Below are 22,142 nucleotides of genomic sequence, written 5' to 3'. Positions count from 1 at the left end.
GGCGGCGCGGAGCCGATGGCTGAGGCGGGAGGAGGCCACGGCGGGCTGACGGAGGACGGGGCGGAGCGAAAGGGGCGTGTTTCCGGCCAGCTCAGCAGCCGCCTTCCGGTTCTGCCGCAGCGGGGTGGGCGCCGTGCTGAGCAGCGGTACCCGCCGAGCCGGCCCGCCGCCGCCGCCGCCGCCTCGCTGGTGGACGGGGACAGCCGGCAGCCATCGCGGGGCCCCGGCGAGGAAAGGGGAGACGCCTACGAGAAGAAGCAGGACGAGGACCGGGCGGCGCCGCTCTCCGCCGCCGCCATGCTGAACATCTTCCGCTCCATCCCCACGCAGATGGTAGGGCAGCCGCCACCGGAGGACCGGCCGCGCCCCGGCCCTCGACCCCTTGTCGCTGGTGGCGACGCGGCTGTGTGCGGGTTGTAGCGTTCCCCTGCCGCCGTGCGGTGGAACTGCTGTTGGGGCTGAGGGGTGGCACTCCGTGTCATTTCGATCTTTTGGTCTGAAAAGTCGAGATTTAACGGGCTGTGAAATGACGGCGATGTACAGCTGCGCAAGGGAAACCCTCTGTACCGGTCTGCCTGCGGTCGGTACAGCCAGAAGGCAAAGCGTTCTCGAGGAGAGCCACGTTTTCTAAAGCCGTGCAAGCGCAGGTGACGCACGTCCCGGGTCCTCTCAAGCATGTACTCTTTTTCTGGTGTTAACGGCTTTTGCGTAGCGGTATTAAGCAAACGGCAAGGGTATTTTGAACTTGCGTGACTTATCCTGAACAGACAGTGCTTGCTTTTATTTTTGGATGATGTGGTCAAGAATAGAGGGCAGGTGTTAAGTGTGAATTAAGAGCTTAATTCTTTTATACTGGAAATCCAGACACTGTAAGAAAAATAATTCCAGCCTGGTTTGAAAGTTGAACAAAAAAAGCTGAGAACCTGTGGTCAGGCTGACTCTAGGCTCTAACTTGAAAGAATGTAACTGGTAGGTTTGTGTTCTGGGTAACTGACAAAAACGTATCTCTTTCTACAGGACTACAAGGGCCAAAAATTAGCAGAACAGATTTTTCAAGGAATCATTCTTGTCTCTGCAGTAAGTATACTAGAACTATGGGCGCTAACAACAAGGACCTTGTCTTCTGATCTTACAAACAACATTTTTTTTCTGATTGTTTGGCTTAACTGGATCACAGAAAGCTTTAGACAAGATCAGAGGGGCTGTCATGGATTAAGACTTTTCTTCTTTCAGTCTTTTACTTTCATTATTGGCCTACAATTTTGAAAACAAGGTTAGAAAGATGTATGAACTGTGCTTTTGAAAAACCTGTATTTTTCTACTTAACTGCTGCCCCCTGCCCCCGAACTTAATCATGGCATGGGAAATGGTTTTGTTTATTTAAAGTTTGATTTTTTAAATTTCCCCCCCCCCAGATAATTGGTTTCATCTATGGATACATCACTGAACAGTTTGGATGGACTGTCTACATAGTTATGGCTGGATTTGCTTTATCGTGTTTGGTAAGAATTTTTTTTCCCCAAACCAGAAAATTCATGCACTATTTAACCTGAAATAATCATTAAATTAAGGGGCTGTCAGTACAGACAAATGTTTGCTATATAACTCAGATTGTTAATACATATTTTTACTTTCTTTGATCCAAAGAAAGTCCTTTAAAAACCACTAAGTGCCTTTTCTCAAACACTAGTAAGATTTTAGAGAACACTCTAATTTAATACTGCTTTTGAATTAATTTTTCATTTCAATTGTATGTTACTTTTAAGTCAAGCTGATAGCACTGATAACAGAAAGGACAGTGAGGCTTTCTGTGCAGTAGTAGCTTGTCATGAAAATTTTGCACCAGGCCCATGCCGACCAAGGAGAGAGGCTAGGACGCAAAGTATAGAATTACAAGAGTAATTCCTTTTTTATGCACGTGAGGTGTCCTGTTCCAATGGTGGCACACCAAATGCGGTTTTACACATGGTTCTTATACCTTTCAAGCATTCAGATACAACACGATTTGACCAATTGCTACTTAACACACACATACTACTGTTTTGAAAAGCCACTATAATTCTATGGCATCATCATCCATCTGCTGCTTTCTTGATCTAAACGTCCCTGAAGTAGGTCTTGCTACAGTTACTTACCTATGATGCCAGATAATTGCAGCATTTCACAGAGGCGTTAGAGGGGCTAGGATGCCGGCGTTACCGCGTTAGTCCAGCAGTATCCTTTTTTTCTTCAGGGTGGGTGCTGTCATTCTCCTCCTTGCAATGAGCTGGGGTCCTTTAGTCATGCTTACTTAAGCGTGACTGTGCAGTATACAATCTAAACTATGTATGTATATTTCTCTCTCTTTATAGTATGAAATTGTATGAACTTTTTTTAAACTAATTGGTACAATAGTTAGGGAATGAGATTTTCCTAACAAGCTCTACAAAACACTTATCTAGCATCTTGATTTACATGTTCTGACTTCATTCCTTTTCTCTAAGCTGACACTCCCTCCGTGGCCTATGTACCGCCGCAATCCTCTGAAGTGGCTACCTGTCCAAGAGTCAGGAACAGAAGAAAAGAAGCCAGCAGACAGAAAGCCAAAGAGACATGCTAAAAGCTAAAAAAATGTGGTTCTTCACACTGTTACTTTGTTAAATTTTGTTAAATTTTGTTAAATGCATTTCCACTGGGAGATACTTCTTGGCTTAGTGTTTGGGTTCTTTCCGACTACTTTGTATACTACAGTGAGCACACCAAGATCTGCAGAGACCATGAAGGCTCACTAATTTTTTCCTGGAGTTTCAGTGAAGTTACTGGGAAGGCAGGGTGGGGGGATTAACTTTAGAAGGCTACTGGAGGTCACATCTTACTCAAGTATGTTAGTAAAAAGGAACACAGTGAATCAAATCAAGTATAGCTAAGCTGTTGCTGTAGCCCAAAAGGTAATATACAGCTGGACTTCTACTAAAATATTTCTAACCATGTGTAAAACACAACCTGGCACTACTGACAGCTTAAGTACTGTAAAACAGTACATACCTCACAGTTCTGAAAAACGCTAAGAACTAGAAACTGTTCTAGAATAGGAGATTGCAGAGTGGCATTTTTTGTTTAAAATAAATTTGCCCGAGTAGAGAAAGTAACATCTTGACTCTGCATGGTACAATAGCTCTTAAAACTTTGTAACTTGAGCATCTAGTATGTGCCAGGCAGCAGGATCCATAGGTATTGCACTTTTTTACTACTGGCTGTCATGTTAGTATTCTTCATAGGTACCAGAGGTTACAATATTAAAGCTAGAGGCAGAGAAAGAGACAGGTTGTGCATTTAAAATTTTATTTTACAAATTCAATTCCCTTTGACTTCTTTATCCTTTAAAAAGAACACATGCTTTTTCTGTAGTGATGGTACGTGACAATGCCTGTGCATGTCTAGGAACACAACCTAGATGCAAAGAAAGGGAAGAGCTAAGACGCTGGTCTTGGGCACTTTTCATTCGTAAAAGGAATTAGTATTTGTAAGGCAAAGGGATTTCTCCAGCTGGAACCATGGTAACCATGGCTGTGTTCCTTTCAAACATTTTCAGACTTATTTTATCCAGTTACCAAATACTTTCCACCACCTTGGCGATTGCCTTAGCAATCAAACACAAAAGCAAAGGCTCTGGTTAAAAGCAGTACAGGCCCCCCTGCCCCCCAGCACTTTAACTTGGCAATTTACAGAACCTGGAGGGCTTTTGGTGCTACAAAAATTAGTAACTGTTTCTCCCTAGTTTCACAACTATTTAATGTAATAGCTTATAGCCTATCACACCATAGCCTTGGCATAGATTTCGTTACCATATTTAGTATGTGACCATACCAAAAAACTTTTGCTATGACAAATCCAAACCAAAACTTTTTTTTTTTGACACTCCTTTGTATACAAAACTTGGTATCCATCCTTCTTTGCATCTATAAAAAGCAACTTTTTAAAGTTTCATTATGAGAATAAAAACTAAACTAAACAGTTTCTCTTCTGAGAAAGTGATAGCCTGGTTCACATTTTAATATGAAAAATATTACTACAAGCTCTAACATTTTTTGCAAGTTCACCTCCTTATTCTAGCAAAGGAGATCAATGGATAAATGTAAGCTGGTTCAATCTATCATGAGATATAAAACAGTCCTTTTCTCCAAGAAAAAGGTTCTGGTCAGAACTTCACGTTTTCTTCAAGAAATTTCAGATGGCGTGCTTTCACACTGTAACTTGCATACTTGTCTCCCATATGCTCCCGCAACTGCAGCTATTTAGAACACACACACAAAAAAAACCCACAAAATTTATTAACATTGAAAAAAGCATGAACTACCAAAATATTAACAAAAAAAATACCAAAGCACTCAAGTGAAAGCAGCATGTGAATTTGACAACATAGATGGGAGGGAAGAAAAATGGAAGAGTCTTTGTTGTCCAAAGGCAAGAGAGTTCCAAATCCCACCTGACAATTTAAAATATAAATCAGATCTTCACAGGTTGTACTTACCCATGCAGTACTTCATTTGTAACCAAGTTTTGAATCAAATGAGTTTGAGATACTGTTGACTCACCTCTGTTAGGAACAGACATTAAACTGTTTCTCACTTTGAACATAAGGGGCACGAGGCAAGTAATTTGAGGCAAAAAATTATGGCTCAAAAGAAATTATTATTGGAGAAACACTACGGAGTAAATTTGCATCCCTTGCATCTTCTAGAAACTCAGGGACCATGGTACAATTCTAAAGCTCCTGTGCTTTCTGAAGAATCTGTGATTGAACATAGTCTACATTCAGAATCAAACTTTTTTAAGATTGAAAATGACAATATACTTAGGCCTTTGCCTGCCAACAACTACTTTTTGGAATCAAGGTTTGCACTACTGTATCAATATCTAAAAAAAAGGCAGGGAGGGGAAAGGGAGGAGTAAAGACCCTGCTCATTTATCCAGGTTTATAAAGAAATGGAACAATTTTATTATGAGAGACATTCACCTCTCTCTTCACTTCATCGTCTTCTTCCATGATGCTGTATGCCTTTTCAAGAAGTTTCACTCCCAATCCTTGCACCACATCAGATCTCAGGATTTCAACCATTCTCCTAATCTTGTCAGGAACTGATAACATATCTATTAAAAAAAAAAAACACAAAAAAAACCCCAAAACCCAATGTAGTCATAATTACTTTCAGTATAGTCTATTTTCATACTCTATGCAGAAGAAGAATAGGGGATGACTGTTAGTTAGGTATTACCACAGAATTCCAGCTGACCATTTGCATGAAGTAACTGTTATCTGAACTGGCTAGCTATAATGATCAACAAACATGGTGAATCAGAAGCATTCAGATGCTAACTGTTAAGACATTGATCAGTGCAAAGTCAATGCAGATACAGTTTGCACAATTAGGTCCCTGAACTTCATTTCAGGTAGTTCCTGTATACTATATTGCAAATATTATTTGAATTAAAAGTACTATTCTCTAATACTACGCCACCACCCAAATATTTTAATAATTCAATCACTTGTACTTGCAGCAAATGTAAAAAAAGTTTAATCACTGTAAAACATTAATGGCATAATTTCTGTCATCTGCCTGTGTCAAGAGTCTTTGAATCTTTTGCTCCCCAGCTGAAGCTGCCAAGAAGAGATAGTCATTTTATAAGGGTAGGCCTCCATTAGGAACAGAACTGAGAATGCTAGCTTGCTCTTTTAATCACTGAAATCACCAACACTCCTTTCATAGGATGGGTCACCTTCTGAAAATAAAATATCTGATCTAAATAAAGTAAGTTTCAGCTTAGAAATGCAGTAGCCCTGTCATCCCAAATGGTACTAAGTAAATAGCTGGAGGATCTCGCTATACAATACTTAAGAGTGAGAAAAACAGACAGAAAACCCACCAAACTGAAATTTGTACCTTCAACACTGTCATACCTGTTTAGAGACAAACTCTTTCAACCTATTTTACTTTAGCTATGCAGAATCAACTTACCAGAGTAAAATCCAGTGTTCTCCCATTACTTTGCCTATCACCAGGCCAGTTACAAGTAGAATCCCTATCATTTAGAACAATAAGCACGTGAGGGTCAGAGACTTCAAAAACCTACACTGAGCTTTTTCACTTGTTGTATAGTAAGTGCAGTCATACCAAATACAATTTTTTCTTGCTTTTTGGAATACATATACATATTTAAGGTCTAAATCAGACCTTAAATATGAAAAGTGATTCAATTCTTGCACCTGTATCTGTAGGAAAAATGAGCTTGCCCAAATTCTGCAATGAGGATGAACTTCTATACTTGTACAAACCTCCACTGTATTTAAAGCTTTGTGTACAATTTCAGCTTTATCCGTAATTCACAAAGCTTGACAGCTATCAAATCGTTTGAATGCCTTAAAAAAAAATCTTATTTCAAAATACTCAACTCCAACTGTTCATTTTGGAAGCTTCTAAATATAAGTCACATGGGGAAAAAAATCATATTGCAGACCAGCTTTCTGTCTTCATTAATAATTACACAGATCGATCGCACATTCCTTTCATTGGCAAGTAAACCACAACCACAGCAGTTTTGCACACAAAATTATTTAGAAGGATGTCTACTTCTGTAAGCATTGTTGAGACTTGAGAAGAAATAAGAGTGGATTCTGTTGCCCACTAGCAGGTTTTCTTTCATTATTAGCAGTCAACAATCATTCATTTAAAGCAACAACAGAGCAACAGACCTGAAGAAATCTCTTCCAATTTTAATTCCTCTGATTCATCAGGTGATTTTCCATGCAAAATCAAAGTGTCTCGATATTTTCTATGAAGTTTAAACTCTGGGGCTGGAGTCGAGGTTACACAGTATTCAGCATTCTCCTTAGAGTCCATTTTCAGTGTCCATGTCATTAGCTGCACCAAGTCATTCATTTCATTCATATTGCTTTTTCTAGTAGAGGAGAAATAAGATTTACTTCAGTCACCATTCATGATGCAATTTTCACCTTGCATTCAGAGGACTTTAAGTTTAGTGAGGTCCTGCTAAGTATTCCATGTTAAATTATTTCTTTTGGGGCAGTTTTATCAATAGCAACATTAGCAGTATTTCATCGAACAAAGGCTCAGAGCCCATTCACCTAGCAACAATTCACAATCCTATCAGCTACTGCTACCTGTGTAGCTGCACCAGTGGTAATGCAACAAATAATATTTTTTGAAAAGTTGCTTACACTGACAAAAACAGAAATAAATTCAGCCTCATTCACAGGGGGAAGGAAGCATATCGGCACCTTCTAACTCATGCTTTTAATGCATCCTGACAGTATATGTCCTTTGATGCTGGAATACTGATTTCCTGGGAAGCTACAGTTGACAAAAACCAGAGGTACACAATCACACGTCCCAGAAAGTTCAGCATAGAAAGTTTATAGTCACAGAGAGACAACAATTAAATGGAGTTCGTTTTCTTTATGCATCACATACTTCTTCAACCACTCACTATGTAGTGATGAAGTGTGAAAGCAATTCCTGCCATTTTTTTCCCCACTCCAAGTCAAGGTCCAATATAGCAGTGAAAACTCTTGCACAGTATTGAACAAAATACTTACCTCTCCTTGGAATCGCCATCAGACTTATCTGTAGAGCTTGTGGAAGAGCTTAACTCATCATCAGACAGGCAATGGGTTTCTCTCTTTCTCTAAGTGAAGAGGGAATAAATGACAAAAATTCTAATAGCCGAAAGTAATTTATCAATGTGGCATGAATTACATGGAAGAAACACTTTCAACAGCATATTTTTACAGACTCTGCTTGGTAACATTTAAAAGGTGTAACCTTTGGTTTTAAAAACAAGCTAATACACAGGACATCATCAACACACTTTATGAAATGCTTATGTGACTAGCATTACATCTTAGTCATGCAGTTTTAACCACTATAAATGCTTCACCAAGTGCCTCTATTAAAAACAATTAAATCATATATCTGTGTCGGTTCTTTGCCAACTATATTATAAAGTCATTACCCTTAGCCTCTCTATTGGTCTTTAATACACATTTAAAAACAGTATTTAAAACAGTATTTAAAACAGTTTTAAGTTCCCAGCATTCCCTAAAATATACACAGATTTTAACCACTTGTGTCTCTACAGGCTTGTGTTCAGTGCATAGCATAATATGCAAAAACATCACTAGCATATGCACATACAACTAGTGCATACGAACTTTATGTAATCTCAGTTTGTGAATGCAGATGAAGCTTTTGCATTTAGATACCAGTTATAAGCATACACACATAGGTAAAACATGCAAAATACTTTCCATGCAAGTGCTGGGCTGAGGAAAATAGAGCCTACACTTTGAATTTCAGACTAAAATTTCTTCACTGTTACTCTTCTGCATTTATTGGTATTAATAATGTTCCCCTGATGTTGCAGAAGATTGTCAAATCTATGTTTAAAACCTTAAAAAAGACTTTCTAATTAGACAAGGAAGAGAATGTTAAAAAAAACTATTCACTTTTCATCTAGCAACTATTCCTTATTGCCAGCACATAAATGTATGCACTTAGCATGACTACAGATTAAAAAAATAAAAATAAAAACGTTCAACCACCACTATCAAAGCAAAATTAGATGTACCAGGCTAAAGGGAGTGTGTTGTTAATAGAAATTTAGTAACTAAAGGAGAGTTCAGGATAAATGTTTTCCCTTCCAAAATAAAATACACAGTGCAATCTAGAGAGCCCATGTAACAATCAGTAAGAGTTCCCTAGTTTTTGTCTCTGACAGGTGGAGTGAAAACACACAGAGCCTCAAACATTAAACTGATCTTGCCAGACAAAAAAGTGGATTAGACATCCGTCCTCTACCCCAGGACCTACAAAGCAATATTTACAGAGAACTGTGCACTCTTACTGACTGAGAGTTTCTTCCACACATAGATTTTTTTTTTTTTAAATATCATTTTCTTCCCAAATTGTGCCTGCATTTAAAGATTTCAAAAGGAGATGACCCCAGTTTACCTGAGAAATACTGGGATCTGATGAGGACTGAGCAACTTTAACATGATTTTCCATATGTGATTTTGCTTCAACTACTGCACTATTTGATGTTCGTCCTGCTGGAATCACTGGAAAGATGACATTTTTACAATATTTACAACTTAGCTGCATGTATTTTAAGTTAGTTTCATGTTCATGCAAGGAAAAAAAAAATCTATCAACTGGCAGAAGACAGGCAGGTAGGTATTCTGTTAAGAGAAAACACTGAAGCTTCTATCTGAAAAGTGTATATTCTGCGCTTCATGTACATTTCAAAGACAACTTGTCACCACTAAACACAATTGAACATAACTAAGAAGCAGAAAAATACACACATGTTAACAGAAATTTTTATGTTACACAGAACTAGACCCTTGGTGCATCTTTCTGAAGATAGTAGTGAAGAACTGACAAGAATTTCTAATTTCTTCACAAAGAAGTTATTAGCCTACTTATACATAAAATGTTAACATGCAAACATGAACGTTACCAGAGGGAAACATCTCCTCCTGAGACTGTTTTAGCCTCCTTCGTTCTCTTGCTGACAAGGGCCGCTCCTTTAAAAGAAGTTAATTTGATATTAATTAGCAATTGTCATTATGGCTTTTGTTATCTAAGCACCTATAAAGCAAAAAATCCTTTTCAACTGACATGGAAGAGAGAGCTATTAGAGTAGACCTTCTGATCATCTAATAAATGCTTCATTATTTATTACAAAATGGTCTTGGTCAATGAGACTAATATGCACTCTAGAAAAGGAGCTTCTGCCCTCCGTGGTTCAGCAAGGCAGCTTCTCATCCCACACTGACCAGGTGCTTGACAGGACTTCCATTAGATAGGAAGCTACTATACATTCCTTTACTCACTATGCATGCACTCAGAGAACAAATTGCTCAGAAGGAATGAGACACAAAAATAAGCTGACGCAGTATTCAGCACTAACCTTTGAAATAGCAACTTGACTGGTTTTGGTGCTATTTACAGATTCAGAGGCTTCAGCACCATGCTGCTCTGCACACCTCTGTGTTGCCTTTCCGTTTGTGTCAGAAGGAAAAGGTAAAGGCCGAGAAGCAACAGTTCTGAACTTGAAAGAGAAGCGAGCAAGAACTTATACCTTTTTTATTAAAAGTTAAAGTACTCTGCAATCTAGAAGACATTCTTGCATGGTAAGGCTCGATGCCAAAGGTTTCGGATCCTACTGTAACCTCTTCACATCTCCCAACCTTATCCCTCCGTCTCCACACCTGTTTGCATCCACTTCCCTTCCCTCCATCCCTACATCTTGTCCCCCCTCCTCCCAGACTATTTTTAAGCCAATGCCTTTGCAACAACTGTCCCCACCCTCAAATAGCAAAACCCAAGAGAGAAACAGGGTATCAATCACCAATAACCCTCTTCTCTATCCTTGTATAGCCAGTGCCTTTCCCCAAAGAAATCTCTCTGCTCAGTGTAGAAGCATTGACAGAAGCCCTATCTTATGTGCATGACAAGATTTTCTTCCTAGAGTTTGCACTCATAAGCTCAGGGCAGCCATTACGCATGTCCGCTCTAAAGTACTAGTAATCTACTACCCACTACAAGTAGCCTTATCCACAACAGTCAGGAAAAGTACTGCTATATATTTTGTAGTCACAAACAGTGAGAAGTCCTGATTGGAATTGCTAGGAAAGACACTAGCACAGCAAAGGCAAAGCCCACAGTTCACTCTGTTTCCTTGCCCCCGTGTGGCACACCCACCTCACACCTGTGAGGGTTATTGAGATTTTCAAAGATTTACAGACTGCTTCTAAAGGACATCTTGAGTGTTCTGCATTTTGTTACCAGTGAAGTTATACAGATACAGATGAAACAAGAACAGCATTAAAAACCCCACCCTTTAAAAAAAAATAGGTCCCATTTTTAAAGAGTAAAAAACACAAGAGTCTGAAAGGAAAGAGGAAAATTATTTTTTTAGTATCTGCACCTTCTCTGAACAGACTTCAGCTAGCTCTCTTCTCTTCTGCCGTCGCTGCCGTGAGAGAGAGGGTTCACTGACAGAGCTATGAGGCTGCAAGTGGGAGGTAATTTTTTCCTGAGCATCTCCCGAAGCTCCATGACAGACATCATCCTAATAAGTAAAAGTATTTAAAAAAAAATGTAGACACACCATTTCCAGATTTACACATACACACCTTTAAAAAAAAAAAAAAAATCAACACAGGCCACTTTACTATTTGGACTGCATCCACCTTAACATATCAGTTATAACCACAACAAACTCTTACTTGATAGACAGTTAGAAAAAAGACCTGCTGTACCAGCATTTTTAAGCTACTAAACCTTCAAAGAAGGACACTTACTTGAATTACAACAGGAACAAATGGTGCTAGCAGCTTTTCAGTAGAATCCAAGCTCTACAATAGACAATGATTTCTCATTAGAAAAGTGTGTATGAAAATCTCATTGTAGACCAAAATGCAATGAAAAGGCAACTACCACCTATTATCCCCCCATCCAAATCAGGACCAACTCAAGATTAGCCAGAACATTTCCATCATCTAGATGCAAGCCTAAAATTACTTCACAGTGCTACCTTTGCAAATCTGAAGCCAGGGCTCCTAACTACTTAAGCATCTCAATAGTTGCATCAGCAGCATCCTACTTTGACAGAAAAACATGTGCAGCAGCTCTCTAAATTTTAAGAGCTGGCCATTTGTTAAATCTATTTCAAAGTCTATTTCAAGTAAGCATAAATGCATTACCAGGTCAGTTTGGTTTTGGTCTTTTGATACAGGCTGCAGGAGTTTCAAAGTGTCGCCATCTTCTTCTATAGCATCTGCAGAAGACTGCTTAGACTCAACATTTTCAGCTTTAAAAGCTTGCTTTGCTCTTTGCTGTAGTCCATCTTCCTTAATTGGTGGGCTACTGGATGTTATTTTAGAACTCCCTGGAACATTTAAATACTTTGCTTTATTATTCCCTGGAATATGCTCACTGCCACACTTCTCGCTTCCATACTTCGTTCTTCCAGATGGTAAGATATCAATATTCACTTCACTAACTGTAGCTAAGGAGTCTCCCAGGTTGTTCAAATCATTATTGCTTGGTTTTCTTTCCAACTCAACAGCTGGTTTCTCTGAGGGACAAAATTTGGTGGCTTTATATTTGATGATGCAATCTTCTTCATTCTGGAATTAAAAGGGAAACAAAAAAATTAATTACCTTTTGGGTATTATGCACATATTAAAGAATACTCTAAGCACCAAAGGAAAATCATTAACATACCAGAGTACATAAACTGCAAGGAAATTATGATCAAGTACAGATTAAGATCCTCAAAAAAGCTGCAATCCACATTTTTAAAGAGATACACACTGTATTTGCAAATCACCTATTTCAGGCATTGGTTTATAAACATGCAGTACACCTACTTTTCACCAGGACCATGAAAGAAAAGTTGTACTCCCTTGGCTCTTCCACAAGGGAGAAGCCAACAAGTACCAACAGTTTTTAAGATGTACACCACCATGTACATTCAGTATTTCAGCATTGAAAGCTTAAACCCAGAACAGCAGACTCATTACAGAAAATAAAAAAACATGCACAAGATTAACCATTACAAAAGATTTGTTCTAACCATTGGAAAGAATTCCAACAATACACAATGTTTGGTTGTAACTATAATTAGGTTTTTTTCCAGTCAAAAACATGTATTTAAAAAATGATTACCACTCGCCATCATATTTTTGAAAAAATATTTGACCTCAAATACTCCACAAGTAACTCAGTGACCCACAAATGAAAAACCAGATGTTCTTTAGTTAACATCTTATAATTAAGACACTGCAATTAGCTTTACTGATCTACAGCTGCTTATTTACTTCCACTCTTGCCTAAACACAATTCCTTCCTTAATACGAATTTTACGCATTGCTAGGAATCAGATCTATATTCTCACGAATGCTCAAGGCACTTGCTGGTTTTCTTCTCTAGAAAAAGCAAGTGGGTTTTGTTTTGTTTTTTTCTTAAAGAAAAAAATATATCTCTCTTACAACTTTGTATTTCTTGGCTTGCTCAGAGGAGTGGTTTTGGTGTGTAACATTCCTGATATGAGATTCATTCTTTACTGAGACCACAGAGCAAGGATCTTTAGGTTTAGAATTCACTGTTTTCCTATTACTTCTGGTAGCTTTCCTGTAAAGAAAATAAAAGTTGTTCATTCAATCATGATCAACAAGACCTTAAGATATTTCTTTAGATTATACTAATTAAAAAACTCCACTCCAAAAAACAGCTTACAGAGAATATAAGATACTGGGCTTTTTCAACAGACTGTGCACAACATACTCATTTTCATCTCGATAAAAAGGAGCTTAAAAACACCATTCAGACTCTGCCAGCAATGTACACTTGTTCTGCATAACACCAAGATCAGTCCTATCTGGAAGCAGTAAATAATTGACTAAACCTGACAAATAAAAATAACTATATCAGTGAATATCAAAAGGAACTTGGTATTACAACTCTCAGCTGATAAAACCATATGGAAAGATGTCTATTTCCTTTCACTTACTTGAAAATACTGGTGCTACTTTTTTTTTTTTTAACCCTCTGAATAAGCTGTGCAATCCTAACTTTCGCAGTTTTATTCTGCATTTGCAGAAAAAACTAGTTTCCATTCTAATTCCCTCCTATTTCTCAAAGAATCTATGAACTCATGTTCATATGCTTTGTAACTGCACATAACTAATTTTATCCTGCTACAAAAAATAGGAAAAGTTGTAAAACAGAGACCACAGTAACATGAATATTTTGCACAGAATCACTCAAATGAAAATATCTTACGCCTTCGTGGCTTCCAAAAACAAAGAAATTTGGTGCTTGATATATGGCTGTCGTAATATGCTTTTCACACTAGGTCTTTCCTCAGGTTTTTTACTGAGCATAGTTCGTATTATTTCGACCAACTGGGGGCTGTAATCCTTTGGCATGGGTGGCAACTGTAAAAGGAAAGGGAAGTCTGATATTATTTAACAGATTTGTCAATAGGGGCTACTGCTAGATTATTTATGCATGACAGTTATATTCAGCTACGTACTCTGCATAAAAAAATAGTCCCATTGTGCATATGCTGAAAGTTAGCCAAGTGCTTAACATCAAACAGAATATAGAAATTCTAAGTGTTTTGTCTAAGAACTGTTTGTAATTTTTTTAATATCAGCAGTTAAAGTTCCGTGGATAGGCTTAAAAATTTATATAAAATAAATCCATATTAACTTCATTATACGCCAAAGCAAGACAGATACTTAAATAAGCTAGTCTTACCTAACAGGAAAATGGCATCACATGAATAGTGATGTAATTTTTTGCACAATGCTTAAAGCAGAAACAAATTAAGAAAGTAAGTAATCTCAGAACTTTGAAAATTAATCAATATACTGGTTACACAAAAGGGTAACAAGAAACCCTAGCTATATCTACAAACAAGTAACTCCCTGGGTCTGATATTACATCATATACAATCATGAAATACCAATCTTACAACAGACATGATAATGCATGTAACATGCAAAATATTTTCAACTCCATGCAGTATTTCTGACTGGAAAAGATAATCTCAAGTTCTAGATGGAAAATCCAAGCACAGATAAAAAAAATTTAAACATTTTTACCTTTCCTTCAATAATTCGATAAACCAAAGAGTTCATGTCTTTAGCATTAAAGGCATGTTTCAGTGTAGCCATTTCATAAACGCAGCAGCCTAATGCCCAAACATCAGACTGAAAAAAAAGGAGAAAAAAAAGTTTGGGGAACTTTTTATTAATTGTAGAAGTTTTATCTCCAGACTTAGTCACCTGCTTTCAAAGAGGCCTTTAATGACAGTAAACTAATTAAGACCACTCTATTGCAAACTTTTGGCTTCAGTCACACTCTTTTATTTTTAATTTTGATCAACTGAATTATTTTCTTCCAAATATCACCAGATTTTTCCAAAAAGAAGTGTAAAAAGTTGCTGCTTCTAGGAGGTTTTGTTTGGGTGGGGGTTTTTTTAGGTACAACATCAGTTCTAACTGGCAAATGAAAATCTTTTGATTTTTCATTGAAAGAACAGTTTTCCCTCAGCTCTTGCTCATTGTAGACAGTCATATTTATGGTGCGTGTGGTTTGCAGAAAGAGCTGAGCAGGTATACATGAGCACGTTTGCTTTATTTTGTTTTATTTTAAATTCACAGCAACTCTGCTTATTTCTCTACTTAATTTTTTTTAATGCTCCTGTTATGTCTAATACAGACTTTTGAGTATAAAGCTTCCTGTCTGTTATATAATAAATTTAGAAAATGCAGCTATCTAACACAGACTGATATTTTTGTTTACAGTGGCATAGTGTGATAGGTACATGCAGCCTGCTGAACACCTTGGCTGGGATAACTTATCACATACTATGAATTTCCACTTACTGCAGCAAACACAGTTCCAGAAATTAAGGTTCCTGCAAATCTCTTCCCTATTTTTTGGTTTGGTCTTCGGGGACGTTAAAAAGAGTTGGAAGCAATACGAAATTAAAAACAATAGATAAGATTGTAATGTTCTCAAACAAACAAAATAAGTTGTCTAATGAAATAGAAACGACATTTGCATTAACATACTCTACCTTGTAGTTGTAGGGTTTGTTAGAAAAGAGTTCGGGGCTCATGTAGTATGGTGTGCCTATGAGAGTGCTGGCCATGTCATATTGGTTTTCCAACACTCTGGCTATTCCCAGGTCACCCACTTTGATGATATTTGTTCGTGTCAGAAAAACATTTTGAGTTTTAAGATCTCTGTGCAGAATGTGCTTTTCATGTAAATACTGGGGGAAAAAAACCAGATAAATAGAGTTAAGTAACTCCTAATTGGTTTTTCTACACTCAAAAGTAAAGTCACGTTACACAAGTCAAAGAGGAAAAATACAAATGCAGAAAAGACACACACATCACTATCAAAGTCAGGAGTGCTCCTGCTAAAGACAGTATTAGTGAATTAACATTAAGAATGACTGATAAATGCAGGGACCCAAAACTTGGCACTGCTTTACTGAAATGTCCCTGTGTGGCTCTAACAAGCCAGCACAAAAGAGGAAATAAAAATGTAAAGTTAAGGCTCCGACGTTAACTCACTTTCTGCTGCCTCCATTTCTTGACAATCATTTCTCAGTCTTAAGTATAAAATATCAGTGGAAAATACAATGTGAGCTTTGTGTAAAGAGGGAAGAAAATTAGTCTTATAATAAACAAGAACAGGCAGTACTGTAGACTTGGCGTATGTCTGATCACAACAGACAATTTTAAGATAGAATCTTCTGTCCAATTTCTTATTTCTTAGTGTTAACATTTATATCTGGTCTTTATTACTGTAACAATTGTCTTTAAAGTTTGATAACCTCCAGTTACGATACTTCAATAGAGTGAGTTAAGATTTAATAGAAGTGAGGAATTAATAGTCTAAATTTACCATTGAAAAACACCAGCAAAACTACAGAACACAAAATGCTTCTGAAATAATCTTTTCTTTTTTTTTTTCTTTTAAACTACACTTTGTAAATTTAATCTAAAATTTCAAACCAGAGAAGCGTTTCAGACTAGAATTGCAAACACCCTGGAGGTTACCACTGTCTACTGTGATACAGAGGTGTAGACATAAAATATGCCAGCAATTTCTTACCTAAAATAGTTAATTTGACTGCAATGACCTGTGAACATTTTTAATGTACTAATAACCACTGTATTTAGATGCCAACCCAGCCAAACTGGAATTCAAAGTCTGCAGCCTAACTGTGGAATTTTTAAATGCAGAAAGAGCCAAATTATATCTGAAGGTGACAAAGTTATACTTTCTTTTACCTGCAGTGCCATGGCAATCTGGACAAACCACTCCACCACCTGATTCTCAGGCAAAAGTTTGCCCTTCTGCTCTTTAAGTTTGTGATACAGATCTCCTCCCTCGCAGAATCCCATAACAATATATAATAGGCCATCCTCCCCCTGCCAGGACTCTCTGTAGGTGACTATGTTCGGGTGTTTCAGCTGGGATAACAACTGTGCCTCTTGTTCTGCTGCTTTCCTCTCTCGGTTGGAAGCATTTTTAAGGTTTAACTTTTTGATGACATACTGTAAAAGAAATTGCAAGATATATCATAAGAGATGAAGTAACTACGTGGAAGCCCTAGGGAATTCCCCAAATCTAAAGGAAATACAGTATTTGAAATCTCCACACGTTATTCTATACAGAGACTGCAATTTGTCTAGCAGTTACATGTCATTTCTACCATTACACCGTAAAAATGGAACAGGTGTGGCTATTCTACTCATCTCCCCGAATAAAACTCTGCACAGGAGTTTTGTGGTGTTTTGCTTTCTTTTGACTGATGTTCACATTTTTTTTTCCCTACTCTCATTTTAAATGTGTTTCTATCATTCGTGTCTTAAGCCTGAAATACCTGTTTGTGCATCGCAGTTACTCTCAAAATGGGCCATTTCAATAGTAACTTAAAAAATATAACAACATTAGGGAAAGTATGCAGTCATATGCAAAAAATTATAATGGATGCCTAGGATAAAATTCATCTGGTTAGACTTATTTTGCTCTTCTCTGCTAGAAACCAAACCCAACTCCTTTCATTTAATTTTAAGGAAAGGTGGACTTTTCCTTTCCCTTCTTCAGAAATGAAATGTATGTTCTTTGTAAAAAAAAGAGAAACTCAAGAAATAACATCTCACAAATTTGGCGAACATAGATCATACATTTGAAGACCAAAAAAGTTGTTAAAAATCTCAGTTTCAAGGCTTAGATTACAAATTCCCCATTGTCATATTCACAAAAAATACTTAACAGACCCGAATTTCTGAACGCACAAAATAATGCTGAGCTTTTCAAGTCTGTTCGTTCTTTTCTTAAAAAACTTGTACCTGGCAGAAGACCTCCAAGGCAGAATTGACTTGGGATTAATTGCTTTGTACAGAAAGTCTAGAGAACAGTGAAGCATGGGAAAATGGGAAAAACGTCTCTATCAGGAAAAGAAATGTAGCAAGTAGAGATGCGGTTGGAGGGCAGGTACAGTTAAGGGCACATTGAAAAAATACTTTCTCAAAAACCTGAACACAGATGTAATTTACGTTTTTTAAAACCTGACCTAAAACTATCTGTTGCATTTATGAGTTTCTGCATATGCAGGCTTAAACTTATTCAAGAAGAAATGAACTACTACAGGGAAGTAGAGACTCTTGGTCTTGCTAAAAGAGCCAAAAGGTCTTATGCTCATTGCTAAATTTCCTTTATTCTGCATTAAGATGAGTTTAGAATTTTTTAAAACTAGATATGAAAGCTGTTATTTACTTCCTTAATATGTACTACATCAAATGTATTTCTAAGGAATTTCAGGTTTTTGCAAAAATATACTTGAAGCCGAAGATGAGACAATAAAATCCACAGCACACACTCATCATACACAGCACCAACAGACCTGGTCCCCTTCCTGATGTAAATTTTGTGGTAATCACTTTTAGTGCATCAGCTTTCCACAGAACAATCATGCCATGGTATATACCTGACTCCACTCTTACCTGAGAGCTCTTAAATCAAAATATCTTAAAAAATTTTATTTACTCAATTTCAGTGTCCTCAGCAATTGCTTATGGTGTCTACTTCCCAGGCTGGCCCTATTAATTTAGTCCAGCACATTTAATTAGTGTTGAGGAAGACTGCCCCCTATATACCAAGGGAACCAATTAGGCAGAAATCAACAGTACCTCCTGATTTTGTGTTTCAGAAGTCTGCTGGATATTAGACAAGCCACTCAATTCTTATAACCTGTGACGATGCACAGCTCCCAAGAGCAATATAAGAAAACTAACTGTGTACAGCATCATCTAACTTTAAAGTAAAATAGAAATGCTGCACCTACTGTGTTCTGTGTCACAAGTCAACTACAACTGTATCTTTGGGCATGGAAACCCAAAGCTTTTAGCTTCATATCAGCATCTATCTTTAGATGATATACAACCAAAATGCAAAAAGCATGCACACAGCCTAACTTTAAACATGGCATTGGTTATATTTGCCTTAATGAGCATGTTATCCTGGCAAGATTCCCATGAAGTCTATTGAGATGCTCTTCTGCCTTATTTGATACTAAATCGTGTACAAATTGGGTTTGGGGTTTTTTTGTTTGTTTTAAACATTTGGAGCCACTTGGCCTTCTCCACAAAAAAAACCCCACCATTCAGTTAACAGCAAATACGCTTAAATAAAATATAATTACTTTCACAGAACATGTATCACTATGCCAAAGTCACAACAAAAAATTTCAATCATCCTGCTACAGAAGAAAGTTTATAAAAGTTGGCAAAAGATAAGACACAGTATAACACATCAAATATTTAAGATAAAATAACAACGATAAGGAAGCAAGGCTCTTGCCAATGTTAATAATCAGCAGCATGACAAAGAGGTGAAAGCCAAGGACCTGTATACGGTTGAAAGTCAGCTCAATGCACTGTTTACTTTTAGGATGATGAGGTTAGCAACTCTGTGGACATTGGACTATGCACTGTGGTGACTGGCCCAGAGCGAACAAGTGCTGCCATTGCTGCTACCCAACCCACAGGTCGTAGGGATTCGCCTTTGGATTCCAGCCTCTTCCCTGCCTTTGTCCGGAAAGGACGTGCCCTCTGATCACCACCAGGCACAAACACTTCTCCCATCATCTCTAGTCAAATCCTGGGCATAAGGCTCACACCCAAGGTTTCTGCAGCACTTCTCTGTGGATGTTCTCCATGCCCATTTCTTTATCCTCTTGTATTTTCTATCAAACACATCTGCTTTGGCCAGGGAAGACAAGATTATTTCAAATTTCCAACAAAAAGGCAAAGAAAAAAATGCTTGCATTTCAAATCTGACATAACTTTGCCCGGTTCTGCTGCAGTCGACACAGCAAACACAAAGCCCATCTTCCTCCAGCAGAGTTGATGACAGCAAAAGCCAACACCAGAAGCCCTTTTTTTCCATCCTTGCTATCTTTTTTATCCCCACCACACGTGCATGTCCTGAAGAGACTACACGAGCAGTAACAAGCCAACAGCAGCCTTTTCTGCTTCACGCTAAAAAAAGCAGGCTGTATTTTCCTGTCACCCAAAGGACTACCAAAACTAGGTTTTCCTCCCCCAAAACAAGACATTATACATTTAACAAAACCCCAATAAGCAATTTTATTTAAATGGAAAAAAAAAAAAAGTGAGGATTTTGGGGGTTTGGTTTGGGTTTTTTTGAGATTAAAAGGGACGGGGGGGGGGGGTAGTCTTCTCCACACCTTTAAGAAAAGTCTTCATAGACTAGGAAGGAAAACAGGAACACCTCAACGGGCAAGCCCAGCTGATGTGGCTGCAGTCGCACCTCAACACCAGGCCTCGGGCACGGCTGCACCCTGACACCAGGCCACAGCCCTGGCCGTGCCCGGGGCGGTCGTCAGGGCCACACGCCAAGGCCGGGCCACAGGTCGCACCCCCCAACCAGGCCACGGCCCCAGCGGCACCCCCAGACCAGGCCACGGCCATTCCCCTCACACCGAGCCTCGGCCGCAGCCGTGTCCCCCTGCGACTAACCCTTCGCTACCTGCTTGCTGTCCTGCTGGTGCCGCACGAGGCTCACCTCCCCGTAGCTGCCCTTCCCCACGGCTCGGAGGAAGCAGTAGGCAGCCAGGGGCATCCTCCCACCGCCCGGGCCCGGTCAGTGCCTGGCGGCCGGTGCCTCCGGTGCCCGCCCGCCCGGCAGCGCGGCCGCCGCTGCCATAGAGATCCCCGGGGCCCCCCACAGCCATAGAGAGTACGCCGTAGCAGCGTGCAGAGCGGACCGCCGCACGTCTCTATGGGCCGAGCGCTTCGCGGCGCTGCGGCGGCCATTTTGGAAGCGGGTGAGGCGGCCATGTTAAGAGTGGGCAGGGAGCTTGAGGGAGAGGTGAGGCAGGCGACAACCAGTCGTGGTGAGGCTGGCTTTCCTTTTTGTTACGGTCCGAGAAACAAAGCTGTCCCCTCAAAAGCAGTGTCTGACGAGGGTCTTTGGCGTGCTGCTCCATGAGACCTGTGTGCTGAGTCTTGGGGAATAGTGGGGACAGGGACACGGTGACAGCCTTGTGGGCAGCTGTGCCACAACGCCCCAACAGCCCCGCAACAGGCCCCACCGCCCTGCTGCTCACCCTGGGGCATGAGGTGGCCAGGGAGGCCTGGCAGAGCACAGCTGCTCTACAGAGCCATCCTCTCACCTTTGGATGGGCCAGAGAATTGGTTTAAAAAGCTCCAGACCGGTTTAAAAGGACCTCCTGGACCTGTTCTGTGTCCCTCACACAGCTCCGCGTCTCAGAAAGCTGACTGCAGGAAAAACAGAAAATATCCCAATTTCTGTGAACTTGAATACTTTATTACCACTGAACATTTAACTCCCAGACCTCAAAGTTTGTGTTTCATGCAACCGAGGAGATGAAACCAGTTGAAAAGATTAAGAGAGAATTAACGCTGTCAAGATAACAAATAAAGAAAATGGGCCTTGCAGCAGCAGGCTGAATGGGTATTGATTGTGCAAGATGCAAGACCCTGGGAGCTTGGACCTGGGTTTCAGCCATGACGATGAATAGGAAAGCATGTAATACGAAGTTTCTGGACTAGTCAGGACACATGTCAAATAATGATACCTAAACTGGGTACCTGAGTGATATGCAGGATTACAGGAGGTAGTTTCTGAAGAGGAGCATAAATGGGTTTAAGAGACTGCAAGCTCTGTTATGGCTGTAATAAATTTGAGCCAGGAACAGCCTTTAAGGAGGTATCAGAAAGATGATGGTTTTCGTTTGGAAAAGAGGTGAGTCTGGAGCAGAGGTCAATCTCATTTGCTGGTACAGAAACGGCTGTTGAATTTCTGTTTGGAGATATTACATAGAAGAGACATCGCTGAAATATTCTGTAAATTCTGTAACACTATTTTGTAACTGTATTCTGCAGATTATGCAAATTCAAAATTCAGTATTTGGTTTTTCCTGAATGCCTAATGCTTAATCCCACTTTTCACACTGGGTTATTTATTAACACTCTGTAAACAAAGCATTATATATTT

At 39.1% G+C, this 22,142-nt stretch overlaps 2 protein-coding genes across 2 annotated transcripts; one reads left to right on the top strand and one right to left on the bottom strand.

Annotated features, from left to right (window-relative positions):
• The first annotated feature begins 123 nt into the window (after positions 1-123).
• SPCS1 (signal peptidase complex subunit 1 homolog (S. cerevisiae)) lies at positions 124-3,337 on the top strand. The gene is made up of 4 exons (XM_010561595.1): positions 124-333; positions 1,018-1,077; positions 1,416-1,502; positions 2,484-3,337. The coding sequence occupies exons 1-4, from the start codon at positions 298-300 to the stop codon at positions 2,604-2,606; spliced, it is 306 nt and encodes a 101-aa protein (XP_010559897.1). The 5' UTR covers positions 124-297; the 3' UTR covers positions 2,607-3,337.
• A 122-nt stretch (positions 3,338-3,459) lies between these two features.
• On the bottom strand, positions 3,460-20,777 carry NEK4 (NIMA-related kinase 4). The gene is made up of 16 exons (XM_010561592.1): positions 20,652-20,777; positions 16,886-17,152; positions 15,658-15,855; positions 14,678-14,785; positions 13,851-14,005; positions 13,058-13,199; positions 11,768-12,193; positions 11,366-11,419; positions 10,990-11,133; positions 9,970-10,110; positions 9,517-9,583; positions 9,009-9,115; positions 7,595-7,683; positions 6,731-6,936; positions 4,997-5,130; positions 3,460-4,270 (listed from the first exon to the last, which is right to left on the bottom strand). The coding sequence occupies exons 1-16, from the start codon at positions 20,742-20,744 to the stop codon at positions 4,178-4,180; spliced, it is 2,424 nt and encodes an 807-aa protein (XP_010559894.1). The 5' UTR covers positions 20,745-20,777; the 3' UTR covers positions 3,460-4,177.
• Positions 20,778-22,142: the final 1,365 nt, after the last annotated feature.

The sequence above is a fragment of the Haliaeetus leucocephalus genome, unplaced genomic scaffold (genome assembly GCF_000737465.1).
Source record: "Haliaeetus leucocephalus isolate CR32 unplaced genomic scaffold, Haliaeetus_leucocephalus-4.0 Scaffold148, whole genome shotgun sequence".
Taxonomy (NCBI): Eukaryota; Metazoa; Chordata; class Aves; order Accipitriformes; family Accipitridae; genus Haliaeetus; species Haliaeetus leucocephalus.
The sequence above is the reverse complement of the archived record's forward strand: the minus strand, read 5'-3'. Positions and strand labels throughout refer to the sequence as shown.